At 41.8% G+C, this 25,029-nt stretch overlaps 1 protein-coding gene across 1 annotated transcript in view; it reads right to left on the bottom strand.

Annotated features, from left to right (window-relative positions):
* wars2 (tryptophanyl tRNA synthetase 2, mitochondrial) overlaps positions 1–20,272 on the bottom strand; it is a 28,490-nt gene extending 8,218 nt beyond the window's left edge. Inside the window, exons 1-3 of the mRNA XM_040149217.1 lie at positions 20,118–20,272; positions 6,047–6,307; positions 2,153–2,233 (exon numbers count right to left, since the gene is read on the bottom strand). Of these exons, the coding sequence (XP_040005151.1) occupies positions 2,153–2,233; positions 6,047–6,307; positions 20,118–20,240 (465 nt within the window). The 5' untranslated portion in view covers positions 20,241–20,272. The remainder of the gene's footprint in view (positions 1–2,152; positions 2,234–6,046; positions 6,308–20,117) is intronic.
* Between the last annotated feature and the right edge of the window lie 4,757 nt (positions 20,273–25,029).

Genomic DNA, 25,029 nt, shown 5'->3' with positions numbered 1-25,029 from the left:
AAAGACTGACTCAAGTGGACTTTTTCCTTCCCCCAGAAGGAGCCATTTTCACTTTTATGACTCATCAATTCTCAGACAAACGGGGTACGGTCGATTTCACGTGACATTTTCCACCATGTTTGAGATCAACTCATCTGTTGGGTGAGCAAAAAGCTGTTTTCCACATAGGAACAGAGACCAAGAACAGGGAACCGCCGGCTCTCTCATAGTGCATTAAAACTTCAATGTGACTGGAAAAAAAAAAAAAAAAAAACTGTCATTATGAGACTTTTAAAAAAAAATCTAGCAGGTGGAATAGAGAAAGAAAACATAAAACAGTAAGAGGGATGCTGAATAAGTGCCGGAAAATTCAGAGGGACTGGAAAAAGTAATGATCTTAATTTGCAACTATTATACTGAAGTTAAGCGCAGACGTGGCTATAATTAAATCAGCATGATTCTGAATCAGTGGGGGAGTATGAGGAGGTCCACCCTTTGATAAGCATACAGTCTCAATAAAAATCCCAAGATACGTGATTTAGTATAAAAAAAAGGAACCATCTTCATCGTCAGATTGCAGTTTGTTTGATGAAAGACGTGGCTTTAGAAAACTATTTCAGTCACAGGCGTTCAAGCTGGATTTTGAGGCTAGACTCTGTTTAATTGTATTCAGCTCTGTAATAAATACTTCTCATCTTCAGCTGATGATATGGAGAGTCAAGGAAAAAAAAAAAAAAAAAGATCTGACCACAACAAGTAACAGGATACGAGGGCTGGGCTCAATTTGATTTCCCATCAGTCGATTCAAAGAATTATTTGGCACTGGATCTCCGTAATGTAGTTTTGGATGGAAGAATCCATTTCATCACGAAAAAAAAAAAAATGGTCAACCGGTATGATTATGAACCTTGAGTGAGTAATTCTACGAGTTCCTCTGTCATCTATGAGCAGCTGTAACTCCAGTAAAAGAGCAGTGAGCTACAGATAGCAAGCTGTCAGAACAGAGACATGATCAAACTGCTTCGTCGATTCAGGCTCGAGAATGAAGCTTTTCAGTCTTCGTAGCTGAAATGATCTCTGTCTCGTATCCCACCAATCCTCCAACCAACAGATAAAGACGTCAAAAACTAACTTCATTAAAATGTCCCTTTGCCAATGGTAAATTTATCATTATCATTCAATTCTGTAGTCAAGAGTTTTATTTTATTGTTTTTACAGATTTTATTTATAAGCCGTATATAAACACTTTACGGGCATCTTTAGGTGCACATTAACGTACAGGCTTTGTCAGTAATTATAACTCCTCCTATGAAGACAAATTTTATATTATTACAACTGTGTTTTACAATATTGTCATTTATTAACTGTGTATGCAGCAGCCTCGCTTACGGTTGTCCACCGGAGTTATACTAGTTTACTTATAACAAATACATTAATAAACACTTATCTGCTTACCACCACATTATAATGTGTTAAAACTACTTATTACATATTTATCTAGTGCTGGTAAATGCTAAATAGAGGGACATGAAATAAAGAGTTGCCCTGCTTTATTTATTTATTTATTTATTTTTAATGAATTACTTATTCATTGTCAATTTCCGATTATTGCAGTTAAAATAAAAACGTTTCTGTAAATACTGGTCAAACAAATGATAAATATACTATATAATTGTCCATGTTTAACATACGTCTGAAAAAAATAATGAAGGATTTATATTTAATCAACATTATTGACTTTTAAAAGATGTTTGTAGAATGGCTTGCGAAGTATCAATGTACTGTTATTAGCCCTCATTTAAATGGTTAATAGAAGATAATTTGTGTAATTTTATAATCACATTTAAATACAATCACAAATCAAGTCAGTGCGAATTTGCAATGCTGCATCACAGCAAGATCATACAAGCAAATGATTACAATTTACCATAAAATGAACTCTGAAGTCTCACACCTGTATAAATCAGAAATATTACTCAATCCTCAAACAATAAAGATCTCATAATACTCGTAACTTCCCCATCTACCAGAGGTGGAGTTACTTAAAAAAAAAAAAAGAACTTTGCTGCTTCTGCGACTGCTCCTGCGGCCTAACTGATCGTTCGTCTGCTCCTTTTTTGTGTATGTGTACGTGTGAGGGTCTGCTGCGGGACATGATTGGTTGAAGTCTAACCTTCCACTGTGGCAGGTGTTGCAGGCGGGGCATGCTGGTCAGACAGCCGAGGATCCAGGAGAGCTCAGTGTGCTCAGACACCTGCAGGGGTTGAGAGAGGGGGGGGGGACGCATCAGTTTTAGGAACAAAATGACCCGTTATGTTCCACTTAAAAAGGAACACAGGCTCACACATGTTGCAGTTCATAGCCCTCCTGTCTGGTACTGAATTATGAATTTTACAGTATAGACATTTATCCCCAAACAACAAAATATATCCTGAATTGGACCCTTTGTCCTAGATGCAATAACTTGGTTTCACTGGGTCATATGTTCTGGTCCAGTCCTGTTTTAGTTCATTCTGGATCTTGCATATTTTACTCTCCTTCTGTCCAATGTAACTCGTCAATCTTTCCTAATCCACAACCTGCCATATTGGGACTACAACTACCGGAGCTCACTGTAATTAAGTCACAGGCGTCTGCAAATGTATTGGCCTGTCAGTTCATACATAGGACCGAGAACTGTTGTTTGTTCTTCATGTAGTTTGTAGCTTGCTGAAAATTTTTTTCTTTCGCTGTTTGTTATATATTCTTCATTTCTACTGGGCTGTGTACAAATGTTTGTGGTGGTGTGTGAAGCTGGATGAGGCTGGATTAGGGAAAGTATGTATATGTTGAAAAAGCAGTATAAGGTAATTATATAAGTAATTATACACACTGGACAAATAATATGTATATCTACATCCTGTACATCCATCTGCAAACTGGCTGTGTGCACTTTTTTTAGTCCAGTTATACATATAAAAAAAATGAATAAACACTGGTAACCACAGACCAGCACCAGAGATAAACAGAAGAAATAAATTAAGATGAGAGATTAAACAAATACAGATGAGTGGATGGAGAGTTTTGGTATTGGACAGCTGTGAAGGAGAAAGAGGAGGGTAACTCCCTAGCGCCTCCAAGTGGCAGAGAGTAGTACTGGCTTTCTACACCTCTCTATCCGTCCTCCATCTCCTAACAGAGACAGGTGCACCAGCTCACACCTGAGTTCAACCAAAAACCCGAAGCCACTTATTCGAGGAAATTCAAATATCAGCTATGTAAACATTGGTACACAAAAATTCATCCCTATAGTTCAGACATAGATACAATATTTCTTTAAATTGTTATTGGAGAAGAATCTTTGCGAATGCAACAGTAAACATTCAAATTCACCGATTCAAACTTCCCGTGACTTTTAACAAACCATCTGCTTTTATTGTTGTTTGTGCTTCTGCCCTTCAAGTAAAGTTGGTGATTTGTTTATTTATTTAGTTATTTTAGGGAAAAAAAAAACTGTTTTGTATGTGGTCAAATAAATGAATAATAATAATAATAATAATAATAATAATATCTTGCTGCGGATCAATGAAGGGGTGAATGTTAATGTAGCGTAGCTGGTGCATCTGGCAGTGGTAAATTAACTCCAACATATCCGCTTTCATAGAGGCTTGTTCTGGACTTGAAAAAAAATGCTTGTGTGTGTGTGTGTGTGTGTGTGTGTGGGGGGGGGGTGCAGGAAATATCCTCCTGCTTCAACAAGTTAAAGTTTATGGACACCAGCTATATTGCCACCCTCTCTTTCTCCTGTTGCTTGAAAAGCATTCTGGGGAGCGTGACGTCAACGCCAGACAGCAGGGACATAAACCAAGTTTTCAGGCTAACTTGTAGGGGGTTGGTGTTCATTACACACTGCAGACAGACAAGAGACGGGACAGATGTCGATGACAGTGCAGGAAGGGATGGATATGATTTGAAGTGCAATAAAACTCTGATATTTAAAGGCTTGGGAAGAACAAGGCCTCTATTCATGCTGCATGGCAAGAATGCAAATGTCGAGATATGCTGATGTTACGGATCATTAAGGCATTACACTGATAGTTACTTATCATACAGCCATGGCAACAACCCCTTCAGATTATAAAGCAGGGATTTTAGAGAACAGCTTAGAGCTGGTCCTGCAGAGCAAATCCACTTTTCGCCTTGATATTTTTATAAAACCCAGAGGATTTGTGGATCTGCCGATTCATTCACCTCATTTTTGATACCACTGGGTTTCAGCTCATCACTAGTTTTGTTCTTTTTTTCATTGAATTCGAGTATTTTCTTTGGGCAGCCTTTGTATTTTTACATGTGGAGCAGGCGTGTTCAACAGGAGGGTTTTCTCGCTGCCAAGTTATGTGGCATGAAGCTAAACAGGAATAAAAATAGGACTGGATGTGTGTGTGTGTGTGTGTGTGTGTGTGTGTGTGTGTATTTGTCAGGGAGGGGTTGGCAGAGAAACACAGATGGCCTGAACTATCTCACACTCTTTCTCACACATATAAACGCACACTTCAACTTCTAAACTTAAGAAAACAAAACACACACAGTATCAAGGGAGAACCAAACAGCTGTGTTTCTCTTTCCGTCGTCACTGTGAATTTAAACCCAAAATCTGGGATCAGCTGTGTGCTACGAGCACTGAATCTGTCATTATCTTTCTCAGTTCCTTTAAGTGGCTGAAGCGAGACATTATGGTAGCGTGTGCTTTCGCAGAGTACGGTGGAGATAAGAATCAGCAGCGATCAAATTAGTATTTTGGGCCAGCATGTCAGCAGGTAATTACCGCTAAGTCAACTGAAGTGAAATAAACAATCGAAGAACTTGGAAAGAGACTAGAAGCTGTCTGAAAAAAGACACACATGTACACTCTGTTGCCAGTTTATTAGGAGTTTAGTTTTATTAGCTAATACAACGATCCTGCAATAAATCCTCCCTTCATGAAGGTTTCAACGTTCAGTTTTTGTTGAAACTGTGCTAAAGAGATAAAGAGGTGTTGATTCAACTGCATGATCATTTTTGGAGGCTGCAGTTTGTGTGGCTGTTGAACTGCACTGCATTACGTGGACAGGTGTTCCTACTGTTTTGTTCACCCCATTCAAAATCAATGAGGGTAGGCTAATTGACAGACACACCTCTTTGTATAATGCATTTCAAAAGGACCCCAAACTGCAGCGTCTAAAATGATCATAAACTTGAACCAACATCTCATTAAGACAGTTTATATGAATGAACATTATAATCTTTATGAAGGTTGGATTTATTGCAGGACTGTTGTATTAGACTGCATTAGTTTTAGCTAGGTGTTCCTAACAAACCGACAGCTGAGTATATAAGCACACACACCAACTAGTCCGGTGCAGCACTGATTATGTTAAGATCCGACTTTCTGTTCATTAACCACAGTAAAGGTGTGAAATAAATGTGCAGACACGATTTAAATATGCGTGCACAAGCGTATGTCAGGCATATGAATAGTACTTTTCTGCTCCTGAATGTGAGAATTACTCATTTATGATCTCTCTTTCCATTTGCTGCAAAGTAGGAAAAAAAGGAGCTTTCATTCATAACACACTAATGATGCATTCCCGGGGCATTGCAGAGGGAGAAAATCAGAACGTCCTACTGGGAAAAATGAATTAAAGAGCCCACAACAACGATAATTTGGAGGAGAAACATTTTAAAGAAGCATGTATCAGATGATTTTCAGGGACACATGCCCTTTAAATCTATCATAGCATCTGTGTATTAAATGGTAAAACATTTACATTCACAGTAGCAAACATCAATTTACGTGTTAATTAAATGCACAGTTGCTATTTTATGCTATAAAGCTACTTAATGTTGACATTGTGGTTACAATGACTGTTACATAGAGAACAAAATTTTATGTCAGACAAAGTAAAAACCTGTGACTGTCATGGGTCATGTTTGTTTTTTGTTTTGTTTTTTTAAACTCAACCACTAGGCCTGTCTGGGAAATCTGTTCTCCTGCTCGTAATGGAGCACAGCATCCATCCCTCAACCCATTTATCCATCCCCTGCCCACCTTGGACTGCTGGAAGAGTATCGCCCTCTCTGGGTCGATGCCGCAGGCCAGCAGGCTGGCTGCCATGTCCAGTATGTTACTCCTGAGCTGGGTCGGGTCCTGAGGCTGGGTGATGGAGTGCAGGTCCACAATGCTGTAGAGCACTGATGGATACTGGTTCTGCAGGGCCACCCAGTTCTCCAGAGCACCCAGGTAGTTGCCCAGGTGGGGAACCCCAGTTGGCTGGATTCCAGAAAACACGCGCCCGCCTCCCGGAGGCCCCTGGAAAAGGAAGTGAAATATGCTTAGGGTAGATTTATTTGCACGTTGGGAGTTAAAGATGCTCCGTGATGACATTTTCATGAATATTGAATTATCAAATGAAATGTTGCATCTTGGTATAGTCATCATAAAACAACCAGATGATTCAAAATATAGCCTGTATGTCACACTTTTATTTTTTATTGCTAGTGTTTATTATAATAAAGACCACACATACACATAAATCATGTCTTCTGTGTCCTCTATTAAAGTCACAACACCATTGTCTCCAAATCGATGCAGCAATGATTTTGTTGATTTAAAAATTCGACACTAAAAAGGACACGAGAAAAAGACACAATCATGGACAGAAAACTCCTAAAAGTACAGAGGAGAAGAGACTAGTCTGTGGAGGGAGAGGGTGAAGGTGGAAAGGTGAGAAAGTCACAACTAGAAAAAAGTCTGTAGAGACTGAAGTGTCAGTGTTAAACTATTGGCAGGTTGGAGGCCAGCTGCGGTCACGCTTGTATTACTGAGATGCTAACTCCATGGCTAGCACCTCTGTTCTCTCCCAAACACATCCAGCACAAAGAATGCATCACCTCACTGGCCAACAACAACACTTAACATCCATCCAACCAACTTCAAGGCCTCTGCTACCACAACAGGGAAGGACACTGAAAGAAGAAGAGGGGGGGGGGTAGGCCCACAGAAATAGATCAAATATACCATACAACATGCAGCCCACAATATCACCAACATTAAAACAAGAAACTCACTTAACAGAGCTGGGGCTGAGACAGCAGCGGGCTCTTCACCGCCTCGTAAAGAAAGAGGGGAGTTTATTCGAATTGCTCGTATCTTTGGGCAAACATTGTGTTTCTCTTTCTGCAGAGCCTTGGCTGAGCCAGACCACCTCATTTCTTCTGGCATCGGCCTTCTCCACTGAACCTTGGCTTTCATTTGGCAGTGCTGGAAGGGAGTCTTAACCACCGCTTGTGGTACCAAGCACCGCATAATACAATTAGAGGGCAAGCAGAGCGGCACCTGTCATGAGACATGAAACCGCAATGGCATCCAGAATCTAGGGGTTCTTTACCAAAGCCGTTACACAGTAGATTAGGGCTTTGACGGAGCAGAAAAACAAAAAGACACAGACTGGGACTTGTGTTTTTGTTGGGCCCGGTTGACAGGCATGGAGAGCCCACAGTGGAGAGCAGGATTCAGTTCCCGGCAGTGGTGCTGTGTTGTGGCTTGGCAGGGTGGTCCAACTCACAGGTGAGAAGGTGATGAGGGATCACATCTTTGCTGGGATGGGAGGTGTTCGTATTTCTACTCTATCACAAGATATTCCTAGGCAGATCCAGATTTCATGTTTGTCATCAACTGTATACGTTCAAAGTTACGTCCTCCAACTACCCACGGAAACTTTACTTGTGTTAAATTCTCTGATTCGACAATCTGTTCAGATCTTAACGTCAAAGTTGATACTGTAATGATCTTACCATAATTTTCAAAGAAAATATCCCACAATTACAATGAGGTTAAGTTTGTTTTAGCTTGGCGTGAGATGTGTTGAATTGGATGTAAACGGCAACACCCATTTTTAAAGTTTCCCCCCACAAAACCCATGGGATCTCCGTGTTATCACCTCAAATCTGACTGGCGATCGTATGTTCCCCGGCTGCACTTTTCAAGGTTATCATAACTAATCATTAAAACCTGAAGCTTTCAGAGGATATCCTCTTCACTCACTGCTGGGAAATCAGTTATCTTGACAACTTGCTGAGTTACATCACATTCAATCTGACTGAGGGACAGGCTCAGCACAGCATCTGAGATCAGATAATAGCTGGTCTCTCATCAGTGCGGCCCAGAGCTTTCTCCATCTCTCAGCCCTGAAGGATCAAATAACAACTGCTCTGAGGCCAGCGTGGTCTGCAAAGTCTCCGTCTACTGGCCTGAGGGAGCTGGTCGCTGCCCGGTTAGAGTCAGACAGGAAGGAACTGGGTGCTTATGTCATTACCGATCGGGTAATTGCACTGGAGCGCCATTGATGCTGAGAGCCTCTTAAGAGGTGTCAGGATTGATTTGGGTGCAGACGGGGCCCCGAGTCTGGCTCATGTGTGTTCTCACCTCGAGCTGACACGCCAAATGCATGTTCCCCCTCTGCTGCAGCCCCCAGGGGAAGCCATTAGCCATGCAGACATGGTAATGGTGTCATTTGAGCCAATCAAGCGTTAAATGAGAGTCAACGGCACGGCTAACTAGCCACTGGGCAATCAAGGGCTATCACGCATCACGTTGCTTCACCAAACACCTCCATGTTACCTTTAGTCAGGGGAAAGTGTCTTTAAACATGTGCCTCTATAGCTGTTGGGGGAGAAAGTGGCACACAAGATAGTAAATCAACTACTGCATGTTGACAGAGGAGACGGTAAATGTTGTAAAGCAATTAATGTTAGTAATGAATACTGCACGGCAGAGCCAACGGTAATAAAATATCATCTAGCTTACTTTTGCCATGGACTATATTAAACGTGTGTAAGTGAATTCTTTTCAACATTTAAATACTGGCAGAGTGCTTGACTTCATATTTTGAAGCTGAAATGACACCTTGTGGTCAGCAGGATAAATCCAGTGAGATTAATCAAATGCACTTCATGGAGTTCAAATGACTAAAAAAAAAATTGTAACCAGATTTAAACATGTTAATAAAGACCTAACACCATCACAAAATAAGGGGCAAAAATTTGGCTATACGTGCATACAAAAAAAGAACTTACAAAAAGTACAGCTGAGGCTGATGGGAATGTCAGTTTTGCAGGTAATTGGTCAAAAACAAAAAGCTATGGGACTAAAAATTAAAATTTTGACATGATGATGGGTTTAGATTAAAAGTTTACCAATATTATTAAGAGTTCATCCGGAGAGGGACATGAATCTCCATACCATATTTCATGGCAATCCATCAAATATTAATCGAGACATTTCAATCAAATCCAAAAATATTAACCTCCTGGTGGTGCTGGAGGAAAGGTCAGCAAATGATACAAATCATTAGGATTCATCACCTGGGAACCGTAATTATCTGTACAAAATTATCTGCCTGCCCAGCCAGTAGATGCCGAGATATTTTAAGAGATACGTAAACACTCTGACCATGGATGTTTGTACAATTTGTCTAAGATTAGCAATCCATCTAAAATGGTGGCCCACCAGCTGACAGAACACCATTGCCATCCCTGGAGAGACAGCTGAACAAAAGTCGGTCTTTCTGAACTGAAGAAAAATTTTTGAGACAAAAATTTGAGCAATAGGAGGCAAGAGGAACACTAAGCTCAACACGAACAACACGAACAAAATACTACTTCTCCCCGTCCAGTTTAACGAGAGAGTAAAGCCCTGGTGATTAGCGACATCTGCCTTCCCATATTGTCTCTTTCCCTCACTTTCCATCTCTGTCTCACAGTCGCTGGATGCCTGTTGATGACATGTAGCAGGCGCGGGAAACGCTGGTTGCTCTCTCTCCTCATATTTTACACCGACAGGCACGGCGCTGTCGTACTATATCGTCGCTATGGTGGCGAAAGCTTTTCTTCATCCACGTCTGCCATGTGCTGAATGCATTACGTGCTCTGTGTGTGTGACATTAGCGCAAACAGCTAGAAGGTTACATACACTAAAAAGGCCATGTTTTCACACTTGCAGTACCTTTCCGGGAATATGTGCTCATTTGTCAGTGTGTGTATGTGTGTGGTAACATCCACAGGGATAGAGGTCATGTGCAAACAGAGACGTATATCCGCAAATGTCGTAGTCTTTGCCTACATCAACATCAGTGAAGCTGTTAAGGTGTCTGTCTATATGAATTTGACAGCTCACATCAAGGATTAACACCAGTGACCAGCGGAAAGAAAAGTATCGGAAAGCCCATCGAAAAAACAGTAACAAAACCAGATCCTATGTACAAGCTGCATTATAAAATGGAAAACAATGGTCAACTGGAGCCGATTCACTTCATTAGAGGACAAAAATGAATCAACACTGGGTTTCCCACAATTCCAGAGAAAATCCAGTTCCAGGAAACATTTCCCTTTTCTCTCCAATGTCTTTCCAGAGTCCTGGAACCATTGCACTGTGGGAAATAAAGGACAAATGTTGAATTATCATTTAAGTGTGAGCAAGATAAAATGAAATTACATCCTTACAGAAGAATGTGCAACGATGACAAATAGCTGGACAACTACCAGATGCATAAAACTCTTGTGTCTACACAGAGTTTAGTCTTGAATCTGCACAAAGACAGAATTATGCATGTAAATTATTTTTGCCAGATTTTTAAAGCCATGCATTCGCATGGTTTCAACTCCCACAGGAAACCTGCACGGAGATTTTACAAATCTCGTTGGCTGAATTAACTCACACTACACATTTCAGTCACCTTTTCTGTACAGGCCAAAAATCTATGCTCACACACACCGAACAGTTAAATAAATAGAACACGGACCCACAGATGGCTGGAAAGATGCGGGTAATATGCCTTAAAGTAGCATACTTTAAATTAATGCAAATCATACACACTCAAAAATTGAATGTCAGAAAAATATGATGAGATGGAACCTATTTCTAACTGCCAATATCACAATGGGCTTTACCCAGGAAAAATTGTGAGTACACCAGGTCTGAAGTATCCACAGTGTTATGTCATGCAGGGTTTTTAGTCAACCAAACCTTTTACACATCGGGGCTCTAAACTGAATCTCTGTCTGAATATGGCCAACATGGTTTTATCTCCGTTTCCTTCATTCAGTAGTTGATCGTTTTCGCTTACTGGATTCTAATCTTCAAGCTGGTGTCACCATAAGAAATGGTGGAATCCAAGGTGTTGCTACAGCCCTGCTATGTGAGGGGGACGGTGTTAAGAGAAAGTCCTGAGATTCACCATTATTTTTATTGCAGCTTCCAGCATGTCCAGGCCTATAGCTCACTCTGCTCAATGTTATTTATCACAGCCATGGCTTTGGTTGAGCTAGGACTTGCAAAACAGTGGATTTCTCTCCTCAGATCTGTTCTGGGCTGCTTTTCAGGGCTCATACATCATATCAGAGCCTGGGAGTCCTGGAGTGGCCCACTGACATCTCTCTCACCGAGGGGCTGATGAGCGGGGCCAACAGTCGCCTCCATTTTACCGCGCCAATTTCAACAAGTCTGAAAAAACCCCCTCTGGGAGCATCATTGCTCGCCCCACTGTGAATTACCGTCAGCTCTTTGTGGGCCGGGGAAGAGCTCTAGATCTGACATGGGCTGCAGAGCATCAAGACGGGCCTACAGATGGAGGCTGTCCAACACACAGGATCCAGTGTTCCTCTTCTGTTCTGAGTGCCCCATGCACCTCATTACCATCGGCATCATGCTGACATGCACCGTGACACACTTTCCCCCATTCCTCTGTATCTTTCTTCATCTCTGGCTTCCTCTCTCTTTGGGACCTGTTAACGCGGGTAACCAACAGAGCTGCACTTCAGTGAGGTATCGAACAGGAAATGGGGTTTACTGTATAGCCCCCCCTTCCCCCCTTATCCTTGAAAGCCTGCGTGTGTGCACGCGCTTGTTTAGCCAATTTGGGAACACACCACAGCTTGAAACAAAGTGCACATGATCACAGAGAAAACAGGCACACACATGAATGCATATGAACACATACAGACAAGAAAACTAAGAAATGCAGCCGTGGATAAAGCAGCAGAAGGAAGAATAGAAAAGAATAAGCTGGAGGAGGCAATGTGATAAAAATAAATAAATAAATAAATAAGAATACAAGTGAGAATACAGTTCAGTCAAGGCTTGCTTAGTTTTTTTCTTTTTTTCCTTCCAGAGAGGGTGTCTGAGGGGGAGTGAAGGACAAGGCCCAAAAGGAGCGTTTGATTAAATCTGCGGTTGACGTCTGGGACAGGTGAGATTGATGAGGTTCCTCTGAGCTACACACTGTGCGGAGAGCAGGAGTACAGGAACAGAACGCTGCAGTGTGGCGCGCCAGGGCTCGGGGCCCGCTCGCACCGTGGGGTCCCTCGGCTGATTAATGGGACTGGAGGCCCTTCAAAAACAGCACTCCCCACAGACAGGGGCCGACAGTGCTCCAAAAATAACCAGGCAAGGTAGGCAGCCCCGGCCTCCAGGCCTAACAGGCTGCAGCTTCTGAAGGATCCAGAGTTTAACACAGCTTTTTGGGGGGGGGGGGTAACCAAAGGAGCAGTGCCTGCTAGAGAGAGGAAACTGTAACCGGGCTCATTAGAAAATAAACATTTAATGACTTTTCTAGTTTATGGGAAGTGACAAACACTGACAACTGATATTGTATCAATAACACTATCATATTACCCGCTGATGTATTTATACACAACGTGTGTATATGTGAATGTGCAACGGTAAGCCCAAAGAAGTACAAACTGTGCACTATTTGTCACCAAGACCCACAATAAAACATCTTAATAAAAACGGCTCTAGAAACTAGTTGGTACTTGTTAGAACTAGTTAGTCGGGTTGAGTAGTTAAAGGCGAAGTGCTCAGAGGAACAGAAATTTTAACATCCGCAGTTCCATGACCACTGTGTAAAATCTTGATCTGCTGAGGAAGATCGTGTATTATGAACAAAAGCTCCCGAACAGGTACTGAATGGACCTCTTGGTAAGACTGTCTTGTCAACTATTGTTTACACGGTCAGGAATGAACTTCCAGCTGATGTAAACAGACAACAGAAAAAAATACGAACTTGCACAGCACAGGCTACTGCATCAAAAATGTCTTTAAGTGAGCACCCCCGTTGCTTCAAGTACCAAAAATACAATCCAAGAGGCCCAGTTGGAGTAAAAAGGCCCAGTTTAGTTTATGGACTTATCAGATGCCAAAACACTGCACAGTAGTTTATAGTGCTGTGTGACAGGATTTTACGACTCTGAAAAGTCTTCACAGCAGAAATAAATTTTTTCCTCCGTTTTGACAATCAAAAGGTGAACGCTAGAGCTACGGCGTGTGAATTAATAAGTAAACTATGGGAAATGTGAGCTAGTATGCATTTGATTGGCCGACGCAGTGCACCTCCAGATGACGCTGCGTTGAGGTGCAACACTTGAGCTACATCTTTTTTCTTCTTCTCTTTTTCCTTTTTTTTTTTTTTGGCAGAGGACCCTGCGCCTTTTTTTTTTTGTCTGAACCCGACCTGCTTAGCGAGGACAAAGTGGTCTCACTGGAATAAATGACAAGGCTGCGTTTTTTGATGCAGTGCTAACGTCTGTCTGGACACAGCAAAACACTCAAATATTTTTCTCTAGTTGAAAAAAAAAAAAAATTTCCATCATCCATCCCATGATAGCCACTAAATCAGGCCCGATAACAGCTGTATCATTCACAGCGGGTCTTTTAACTTTCTCACAAAGTGAAAACCAGTATCGCCGACTAAAACTGTACTGTAAGTTCAGGTCTGTTAAAACCAAAGCAGTTTGCCTAGAATATGTCCGTGATCACATGTAGAGCAGCTGTGTGCAGCTGGAAAAGCCAAGGTTAGCTTAATTTATATGTAACTTTTTTCACTGTTAGATAAACACATTCGCGCCAGAGCTACTTGTTTCCATGCAGCGGGTCCTTCCAAACTGTTTCAAATAGTTACATTTAACCACTTCTTTCTCCTCCTGTGTTGAGAATGGACAGGTTTAATTTTATTTCACTTACAGGAAACAAATGACTGACAGGAGAGCTAATAATACCCGAAAAACGCATATAACTCACAACACAGCGAAAAAATAAATAAATAACCGACACACATAAATTTATCAATACGTAATTACGGTAACACTCAGGTCAAACCTGAAGAGTCCAGTCATTTCCTCCTGAAAAGGCAGCGTCTGTTTACTTGAGCGCGGCTCAAAAGGCGTGACACCAGATACTTCGTACGTTTCAATGAAAAATGTCAGACGCTCAGCTAAAAGGCGCTTGGATCAGGCACTAAGTAAAACACACGGGAAAACTAGTAAGAGTCCCCAGGCACCACTGTGGGCACATGTCTACAGACAGATTCCGCAATTTATTTAAATATAAATAGATAAAATAAATAATAAAAAAATAAGAGAATATATAGAGAGAGAGAGACAGATAGACATATGGGATAGTTTTAAGAAACGGGTAATGTGCACAGAGCCTGAGTGAGGGCCCTGGCTTGAGAATGACTATGACAGACCCAATTACTCAGAGGGGACTGCTGAGAATTAGCAGGCTTTTCTGACAGTTGAAAATAAATAGGGCAGTTAATGAACATCCTCGAAGGGAAGGCCACGTTTCCTCGCTCTCGCCAGCCTCTCCCATGTGGTGCGGGGGCCGTTCTAATGGTTTTAGCCGACACCCGAGTAAGTGAATTCGGAGCCGAGGAGAACAGAGAGGCAAATTAGAAGTCACTTCCTCTTTCCTGGAGCCCGGGGCTGACATGACTGATACCAGCCAATAACGGGACCACAGGCGGGGGACACCTGGACGGGAAGCCCCGTATTTAGAGCTGACGTGAGGCTGGAGGTTAGCGCACGGCAGTAGGGCTGCAGACACTCGTCTCACTTCTAACCAAACATTACAACAGCTAAATTCACTACTCAGGTTAAAGTAATTCAAGCACTGCTTCAAACATTCAGCAATTATTAGTTGATTAATCAAATATTTGGTCCAAATACCAAATATATTCTTGTTTTCTAAAAGGAACTGAATCTTTTTTTCCCCCCTTGTCTTCAAGCTTTTTTCAGTTTAGATTAAAGACTTTTGTCTGTATGTTCAGTTAGAATAAAGAACAAATTTCATTAGAGAAACCAAACTGCAAATGCATATCTTGCTCTACCAGAAGAACAGCATTCACTTAATCCGCAGGACAACAAATACTACATCAAACACCACATTAGGCCCTGATTTAAGATAATTGATTTTTTTAGTAATAATGGATCCTACATTTCCTATCATGCAAATCAATAGCATCTTTTATTAGACCCACCGATGTCTTTCAAAATCCAAACCCTCACTCTGTAACACGGGCTTTCTGTCAAAAAGTGGTAGGGACCAAGTAATTTCCAGGAGACAGGGTTGACTTAAGACATGATATCACACGCTGAGTAGTACTCCTCATGACAATTAAACTGAACTACACATATCCCTTTATATATGTCCATTTAATGGTTAATGGAATACAATTTTTTTCAAAACTGGTAAATGAATCAAATAATGACAATAAACTGACAGCCCCAGTATTAACCATGCAACTGTACTGTCTCTCTATGAAAAAAAATACAATTCACTGTGAAAACGGGGTTGTTTTACCCAGCCTTCATGCCAACAGTGCAATTTCGAAACCTTACATCTGCTCGTGTTCTCTCTCTTCCATTTCTTCCAAGTGCTGTTGTCAAATTACCACAGGGTTATTTCACTGATATTTGCTGGTATAAGCAGATATTAACAGGGAACTGTAATTACAAATGACAAGAAAAAAAGCAAACCACAGCTGTCCCACAAACATCTCTCTCAAATTCAAAGCATCTGACAAAAGGTCACACCTCATCTTTGTGTCAGTCCGCTGAGGTTCAGTGACTTTTTAAACACATTTTCCAGTGCAGAAAAACCTCCAAAGAGGCATCTTGTTTGACGCACATCACACCTCGGGGTATTGTGAGTGTGCTGGTGTTTGCACTCACCCTTCCACATTTGGAGAAAATTAAAACAAATGAAAACCAACACTTCATTTCTGATGTTATTGCTGGTAATGAAGCACTGCTGTGATGCTTTTTGGAGTCCCCCCCACTTCCAGCCCTTGCTCCCCTCTAGTCGCACACCTCTCCGGCCTCTCCAGAGACCATGCCTTAACAAAATACAGACGGAACGGCGGTGAACGCACATACTGTATTACAGCTCGTACATCAACCAACAACAGGGATTTGGGCAGATGGGTGAGGTTTTCAACTACACAGTAATGCAAGAACAGCTCAATAATTAGCAGTGTTGTTGTACTGAAACGCACTGGTTATTCTTACGCGTGCCAGGGGACTTGTCGTTTGCCTTAACACCTCATTTGCTTCTCCGAGGCAGCCATGCAATAATAGGAAACCCTCAGCTGAGTTATAGTCTTTCTTGAGTCAACTGAAGTAAAAAGTTACTCTCAAGGAGTGCTACTGAGGATATGATGTCACCTGCCAGACTAGGAAAGGAAACTGCACTAAATAAGCTTAAAAATAGTCAAGGAAAAAAAATGTTATAGTCACAAATGAAAGCTGCTACGGTCAAGGATGAAAAAAAAAATTAAGGGTGAGATGTGTCATTCAGAGCTGAGAAGGAAATACATAATGAGAACAGAATAATCCAAAATGGATGATTCAGACTCATGCAGGAGTCGTATATAAATAACAAATAACAACATAATTTCACGGTTTTGTAAAACCTACGCCAGATAAAGCCAAACGTAATCAATGTATAAATCAATGACATCGAATGACATCGAAATTCATCGAATTTCACTTCAACTTGCCTTGTTTAGTTCAACTTCACTTTATGATTTCCTCCATTTCCCAGAATGCCTCTCCCACAGAGATTGGGTGTGACCATGTTTGCTCTCATCTGTACTCTAGGAGAAGAAAGGAGAAGAAAAAAAAAAAGAAGAAAAAAAAAACCTCACTGTTTGACTCTGAGCAACCAACAAGAAAGCTGACAGTAACTGCTGAGGTTTTAAGGCTCTGAAAACACTTTCTGCCGTCAAACTAAATGCAGCTGCTGTAAATTCCTTCTGCACTTCCGCAACAGTAACAGCAACAGTTTGAAGAGGCTGTTACACTTGAAAGCAACGGACTAATCCAGAAAACACTCCTCCTTCCACTGCATGTGTACTGAAGAAGTGCTGCGCGTTGGCTTCCTGCCCAGGAGAGACTTCTGGGCGACTGAGTTCTTGTAATCATATTCCTACTGCACCAATAAAGTTTTCTGGGTACAAAACCCACCAGAAAATTTCAAAACACATCATCAGCAGTTGGCGAATCCATGACAAACGTTTTGTCGGCCAGCTGACAGAGCAGATTTGTCCTTACATGACCAGAGAACGTAGCTGTCCTCTTTTTTTTTTTTTTTGGGGGGGGGGGCTCTAAAAACTCAGTTCACACCAGAGGCTTGTTTTTTAATTTTTCGATACTGGTGCCTGTGTGTGCGTCAGTAACAATAATAAAAAAAATCCCTTTCTCGAAATACAGATCAGTGATTTATTTTATCGTAACACAAGCAGCCATACAAGAACTTTGCCTAAAACATAATACCGTCTAAAATGAGCCACGTTTTCTGATTTATAAATCAACAAATATCTGATTGAAGCACAAATAAATAAAAAAAGACTGAGAATCTGACCACGCACTCAGTGCCAGATTTTGATAGAAGAGTTTTCAACAGTCAATGCTATGGACGACAGTTCACTGTAGTTAAGTGAAAGCACACGTTTTAAATGGTAGAATCATGAAAGTGATACAATCAATCAATCAGTGATATGTAGGTTCTGCTTCTCAATGAATTCATTTTATAGGGAGGACAAAGAAATAAGAATGCACTCGAACCAAAGTGATACTAGGATTTTGAGGCTACCAATCATATCAATTGAGATTTAAAAAAAAAAAAAAAAAAGGAAATATATTGGTTGACACCTACCATCCCCTTCAATGTAATTATTACAGAGCCCTGTCAAAGCATGGAGTACTGGAAAACAGTTGTGCGACGTGTTTTCATTTTGTTGGACTTGCACTTAAGCTCACACTGGCCTGCATCTGTGTGTGTTTGTGTATTCTCTAAAATAAGAAATTATTATAGTAATCATAACCATGATATGTGATGGTGAAAAATAAAACTTTTGGGGGAGGTCTGTCAGACAAACTATGCAACGGTGACAATGATTCAAAATTACCTTAACCACATATTTGGGTTTTTTTTTTTTTTTTTTAATACTGTAAAAACTTGTTAGTCATCGGCCGACATAGATCGATTTATCTGTCCAGCTCTAGAATGACCCATATGTGGTGAACAACATAATCCCACAGTCTTGGTCAGAGGATATGGATTACACTGAAACAGTGGTGCAGAGCTGCAATGATCAGCTGATTAACTGCTGTGATAATAAAAGCATCATTTCAGTCACTTTTTAAGCCAAAATGCCAAATATTCTCCGGTTTCAACGTCTGAAATGTGAGGATTTGATCATTTTCCTTGTCATACGTGACAGTAAATTGAATACCTTTCGGTTTTGGACAGTTGGTGGGACAAAACGAGTACATTCAAGACCTCACAGTGGGAGAAATTAATAATAAATAATTTTTCACAATTTTTCATATTTCACTATGTTTTAATCTTTCATAGACTGAGCGACTAATGCATTAAAACAACATGAAATAGCGTAAAAGAAGACGTCAACCTGCCATATCACACTTTTCGTGCACGTGTCAAGTCCATTCATTTCAAAAACTGTGAGCTCATGCCTGTGACTACTTGTAACAGTCCAGGTTATTTAGCATCACCATGGAGCCGTTCGCCGTACTCACTGTGTACAGCTGTTTGCGGAAGTCTGGCCACCTCTGGGCAAACCTGACATATTTTGCAACTCCTTCAGCAAACGCACATTAAGAAAAAAAAAAAAATTTGAAAAATGAGCCTCTCTTCAAAAAGGTTCATGCACTGTTACTTTTTATTTCATGAATTAAAAAAAAAAGAGAAAAGGAATTAAAAAGGTAACTGTAGCATGTGCAAACGTCAGTACTTAGTAACCCATCCTTTGGCAGATATCACAGCTTGCAAACACTCTCTGTAGCAGCTGAGAGTCTTTCTAGTCTTGATTTATGAGTTTTCGCCCGCCCCTCCTGCAGATCGGTTCAGGTTCTGGGACATTTTTTAGGTTGTTCCTGCACGCACAGCGTGTTTATGATTTTCAACGACGTTCGGGTCAGGGGTCTGTGAGAGCCATTCAAAAAGGCTTCAGCTTGTGTTTTTTGAAGTAGTTCATGGTGGATTTTTGAGGTCTGCTTTGGATCCCTGTCCTGTTGTGGAAGCCAGCCTCTTGTCAGTTTCACTTTGACTGACTGCAGGACGTTCTTCCCTCCGTCCCTGCAACGCTTCCTGTAGCACTGGCTGCAACGAAACCCCAAAGCAGAATACTTCCACCCCCGTGCTTAACAGTTGGCAAGTTTTTCCTTTCATTGAATGCTGCTCCTTTTTTTTCCCTTTTCCCCCCCAAACACTCCTTTGGCTCAAGACCTCCATTTTAACTTCACCTGTCCACGGGACTTGTTTCCAAAACCACTCTGGTTTCTCCAGATGTTGCTCTGCCTACTTCAGGCCTTCGTGGTGAGGTCGCAGGCAAGGTTTCCTTCTGATGACTCCTCCATGTAGACGCTGTGTGCGCACCACCGGTCCCGTGTCAGCTAAACCTTCCTGCAGCCCCTTCGCGGTCATACGGGAGTTTTGCTTTGCCCTTCTGCCCGGAAGACCAGCAGTTTTAGCTGGAAACGTTCTTGGTCTTCCAGTTCTGGTCTTGACCTCCTTCAACGCACCTCTCACGGAGTTTTACTGAAACTCTGCGAGAGGTTCGTCGAAGAAACATGAATTCTTAACAGACGGAGCTGAAAACTGGATTACACTCCGCAAACAGGCTGAGGAAAGGAAAGACGCGAATCCTGTAACGACTCGGTCTGGGTGTCCACACGCAGCCGGACTGACGCCTTTTTATCCGGCCTGAAACGCAAACGCGAGTCTCTCGGGTTTCGGAAAATGTTTCCACCGCAGCACGTACCTGGTCTTCCGGACGGGCTCCAGCGCAGAGTGACCTTTGGGGCGAGTTAAACTTCCGAATGGAGCTGAAGACATGTCTCAGGTTAGCGCGCACGGGGAGCGCCATCTTTCCTCGTGACTTCATCCTACGGTGGCTCCGAAAGGACAAAAGGTAGGAACGCGCAACAGCTATTTACTACGGGGACCGGTTGGCGTATGACTGTATGAATGGCGGGAATTACCGCTTCGACATATTTCTGTCAGTCTTGATCTAATCGCGCATTACGGAATTAGTTATCCGGTAAGGAGAGGTTTCCCACCGAAAACCTCTCCTTACCCGACACTTTACAACAGACAGACATTGTGTATGTGCCTCCCTCTATTGCTGCCCTGTCTTTGCCTGATATTCACCGCACATCTTTTCGGGAGAATACTATAAACTATAGACAGTAACACACAGCGCTGTGTAGGCACTATAAGTAAAAAATCAATAAATAAATAAATAACAACAACAACAACAACAATAATAACAATAATAATAATAATAATAATAATAATAATGCCATGAACAGTTTTTATTTATCAAATAACTTCATACAAAGTGCAATAAACAGAGAAAATCTAAATCAAATCGATAGTTGGTGTAACCACCCTTTGCCTTTAAAACAGCACCATTATGTTAGAAAACAATGAGAGAGGACGTGGCGGAGAAAACTGTGAATTTAGAAAGCGGCTGCCAATTGAACCCATCGATGAGAAAGCTGTTGTTTTTTTTTTTTTGTTTTTTTTTTGTTTTTTTTGTTTTGTTTCTTTTCCTGGACTCTCCCACTACGGAGACCCAAAGCGTTCACCGGCAGACGAACCAACCGGAGAGTCTGAATGAAATAAATCTCGGTTATGTGATTGGCCGCAGACTCGTTCGAGCCCAAGCCGACAAGCCAATCGCGTAGCTGGCTCTGCCCTGCTCGTTCACGCTGGTGGCGGACAAACATCCGGCGATGAAAAGTGGCGTAACGAAAAAAAAATCAATTGGAATAAAAAGGTTTAGCCAAAAACAGATGTTGGACATTTTTGAAATAACAACAGCTGGAGTTAAATAGAAAAATAACTGGATTAAACACTGTTTGTGAAAAGAAGCTGCATAAAATACTCCGTAATGTTTCTCAATTTCATGGTTATATTCCACGTTTCCTGTGTTTATTCAAATGATTATTTATTTCATACAGTCTCATGTAGTCATATAATAATGAAGATTTTAAGTTTCCCTGGCACTGCCGCTATTATGATCTTAGCATTTATTGCTCTAAATTAATGATATGTGGCCTGATTGAGAAAAAAACACACAATTTTCTGGCCAAGGGCGTAATTTCCACGAGGGATGAAAGTTGAAAATCTGAAACCTCTTAAGCCTTCACTTTGATCTACTCGCTAATATCTCTCCACACGGGACATCCAGAGAGAGTTGATAGAAATGTTGATATGTTTATCCGGTATTTCATATATATCCGCTTTCTGGTAATTAACTCTTCAGGAACAGCGAGCGACTTGCAGAGCTTTCACCTCTCAGGCGACAGAGAGGCCCGACCCTCTGATTGGCGGAGGTTTTAATACCTGCAGCTTGAGAGGAAGACCTGCAGACGCTACTCGTGGATGATAGAACACTTCAAACTCCCCTGCACATGTTTTTTCCACTAAAAAAAAAGGTGCTTGGAACAACCTACCTGCCAAGTACTAAAGCTGTGTATGAGTGAAGAGGTCATGAACATGCAGAAAGTTACAGATCTTAGTTGTAAGTATCAGTGTGTTGTGTGAATTACGCTGGATAAATATCAGCTATACTCTGGGTCACACTGATCGATATCACAGTAATAATAGGTCCTGAATTCCAATTGATTTGTTTTGTTTTTTTTCACTCGTGTGGTGGCCTTTGCTCCATAAAGATCAACTCTTCTCTGTAAAGTGCAGTCATTGTCTCGTAGCACCGGTAAAGCAGAGACAGAACGGGGAAAAAAAACAAGGATTCTTGCAGACAGCTGCTTGAATTCATCTTTTCAGAAGCCACCGGGTCTTTCGAGCTGAGAACAACACGGGAACCTTGACTCTCGCCCTGACCTGTACACCGGCTGCCTGCACCGTTCAGTAAGTATGTCTGAGCCTATGGAAGAGGAAGATATGCAATTACGCGCTCTTCCGCCGCCACATATCCCGTAGGCCGTATGTCAGACATGCACGGTTTCCTCATTGTCAGAGGTCTCCATGCTAATTTGGCGGTGTTGTGTCTAGCCACGCTGCTTCCTCAATAACTGAACTTTCCCAGGGAGCAGCTGCAGAACTGCTCTGCTCCATACCTTCCCTCATTACAAAGTGGCGATATAGATACTATAAATGATTATTCTACACACCGGGTAAGGTTGCAGTATGTTTGCAGGGCACACTGGCTGCTAGCGCTCTTTGGGACCTCTTGTTTCTTAAACATCTGCTCTTGATTTTTTTTTTTTTTTTTTTTTCCCTCCACCTTTTGCATCTGGTTGCATTTGCAGCACAAAATACAGACTATCATTCCATATTCATTATTATTTCCCGGGGCGATTGAGGCTGAGCTCTTTGGTGCGTCAGATTTAGAGACCTGAGCCGTTATGTTCTCTCACGCCTGGGTGATGGGAGATGTGGTCGTTGGAGCAAAGAGTGGCTGGTGGGAAATGGGTTCGTATTCCTGCTGTGTGTGTGTGCGTGTGTGTTTGTGTGTGTGTAAGCCTTCAGCTCCCGTTTCCTGGCCACCCAGTAGAGGCTGGTCCTCCTTTTTCTTCATCTCTTCTCTTTGCCTCCTTCTCGTCCCTTTATTTCTCGGAGAGAAAAGAGAAAAGTTCTGCTTTTTTTTTTTTCTCTGAGTCGAATGATAAATTATCTGGGCAAGACAGTGTGTAGCACTGGAGCTCTGTGAGGTCAGCCTGGTAGAAAACATCTAAAACTGTCAGACGTTCAGTTCCTACAGAGGTCACCAGTAGTAAAACATGTAAGTGTGTACTACATGGTGGTGTAAGGCCGTGGCGGCATAAACCCACTCAGGGGGCCCACGGCAAAAATGGAGCTGCTGAATCTGTGTTTCGTTGTGTGGTAATTTGATTATACATTGATTCTTTTAGGAATGTGCGGTACGTAAGTACAAAACCAAAACAATCAGAGTCTCAGAACTGGATTCTGACACAGCAACAGGGCCTGCAGATTATGTGAGGCAGCGAGGCTGAGAGTACATCAAGGCCCTTATCACGTCACCGTGCTTTAGTGGTGCACATTCTCAAAGAATTAACACAAACCGGTCGGCATACTGTAAGTGTGTTTGGTCCCTGGAGTTCTGGTGCCCCGAGGAGGTCGGCCAGTTGGTGTAACACACTTTAGCTCGAAAAAAGGAAATCCAAATACATTCTAGAGATATTTTCACAAATATAACCCTGTTGCCGTTCATTAGAAATACTTTTTTTAAGCTATGTTGAAGATATTTTGTTTTTACAGTAAGTTAAGAAGTTTAAATGGATGGTACATCCCTAGAAAACAATGCACTTGGTGTCCTGAAATTAACGCAATCAATATGATGATAACTCTAGAAAAGAAAAATAGAGTGAAAAACTACTTTTAAAACAGAAAGAGGAAAATTAATTTAAAAAAATAAAAATAAAAAAAAAACATTAAATAAAGGTAAATTAAATCAACCGTGTGTTAAACATGCGTCTTCACAGAATCGTTTAATGATTGTTTGATTATTCCAGTGGCATGAAATTAGTTTATGTGTTACGCTCAGCTCGTGGATCCGCAGCATCTTTCTCGATACGCTGTTGGGGGGCACCAGTTTCTGAAATCTTCAAATTTCTAATTATATTGGCTTTAAATCATATTAAAATATTAGTAAAGAAATATAAATACTACGGTTGTGTGTCAGAGGATACAGAGCTAGCGAACACATTGAATCAGTGTTGCGCTGCCGCAGCCAGACAGCGGCAAACCTGATTACAGGTTGATGACTCCGGACCCTGAAATCAGAGCAGAGTCAGTGATGATGAGAGCAGTGCAAGCGCAGTATGATGTAACTGTCGTATATACCGTGTTGGTATTGAGCCTTACAGTGCTCGGAGGGTGTAAATGTGGTGAGGTTTTTTTTTTTTTTTTTCAGTCCTCCTCTACTTCACTGGAAATGAAAGTGTTCAAAAGTGTCCATCACTCAGTTTGAAGCAGAGAAGAAGAAACAGAAACTCAGCGGTCTGATCTCCAGAGAGGAGTGAGCGGCCGTCCAGGTGATGAGTGAAGTCTTTCTGCTTTCATCACAAATCCTCTCTCCTCTCACCATCAGGGTAATTCATTTTCCATCCTCGTCAGGCTCTCTGCACCTCCCCGCTGCTGCTCCTCCTCTTCCATCCCACCTTCACACTTTAAATCTTTTTCTCACCTCCGTCACCATCGCCTTCTTCCTCTCCCGCCGACTCGTCCCACTCTCTCTCCTCCTCCTGCTTCTTTGTCGGGCACATCATCTTCCTGTCTTGCTGTCCTTCTCCTCATCTTCATCTTCCTTTATTCTCCTCAATCTTGTCCTTCTCTTCCTTCTTCCTCCTCTCATCCTCCTTGTCCTTCGAAACTAGGCTTGTATGCTTACATTTAAAACATGTAGGTTTACATGTACGCAAACACTTTGCATTAATATATACAGTATACATCCATGCAGAATATGTAAATATATACAGACATTACGAGTCTAACCTCTAACCAACACAAACACACACACACACACACACACACAAACACACACACACACACGGACTCTCTGCAGCAGCCCTCCCGAGCTGAGGAGAGATGCTGGGAGGAAAGTCCTGCTGGTGGCAACCGACACTCCACCTGTCATAATACAGCCAGTCAAGGCATAACGGGGTGGGAGGTGGGGTGGGGGG

Source organism: Xiphias gladius, chromosome 16 (genome assembly GCF_016859285.1).
Source record: "Xiphias gladius isolate SHS-SW01 ecotype Sanya breed wild chromosome 16, ASM1685928v1, whole genome shotgun sequence".
NCBI classification, from domain to species: Eukaryota; Metazoa; Chordata; class Actinopteri; order Istiophoriformes; family Xiphiidae; genus Xiphias; species Xiphias gladius.
Note: the sequence above shows the minus strand (reverse complement) of the source record. Positions and strands in the feature narration are given on the sequence as shown.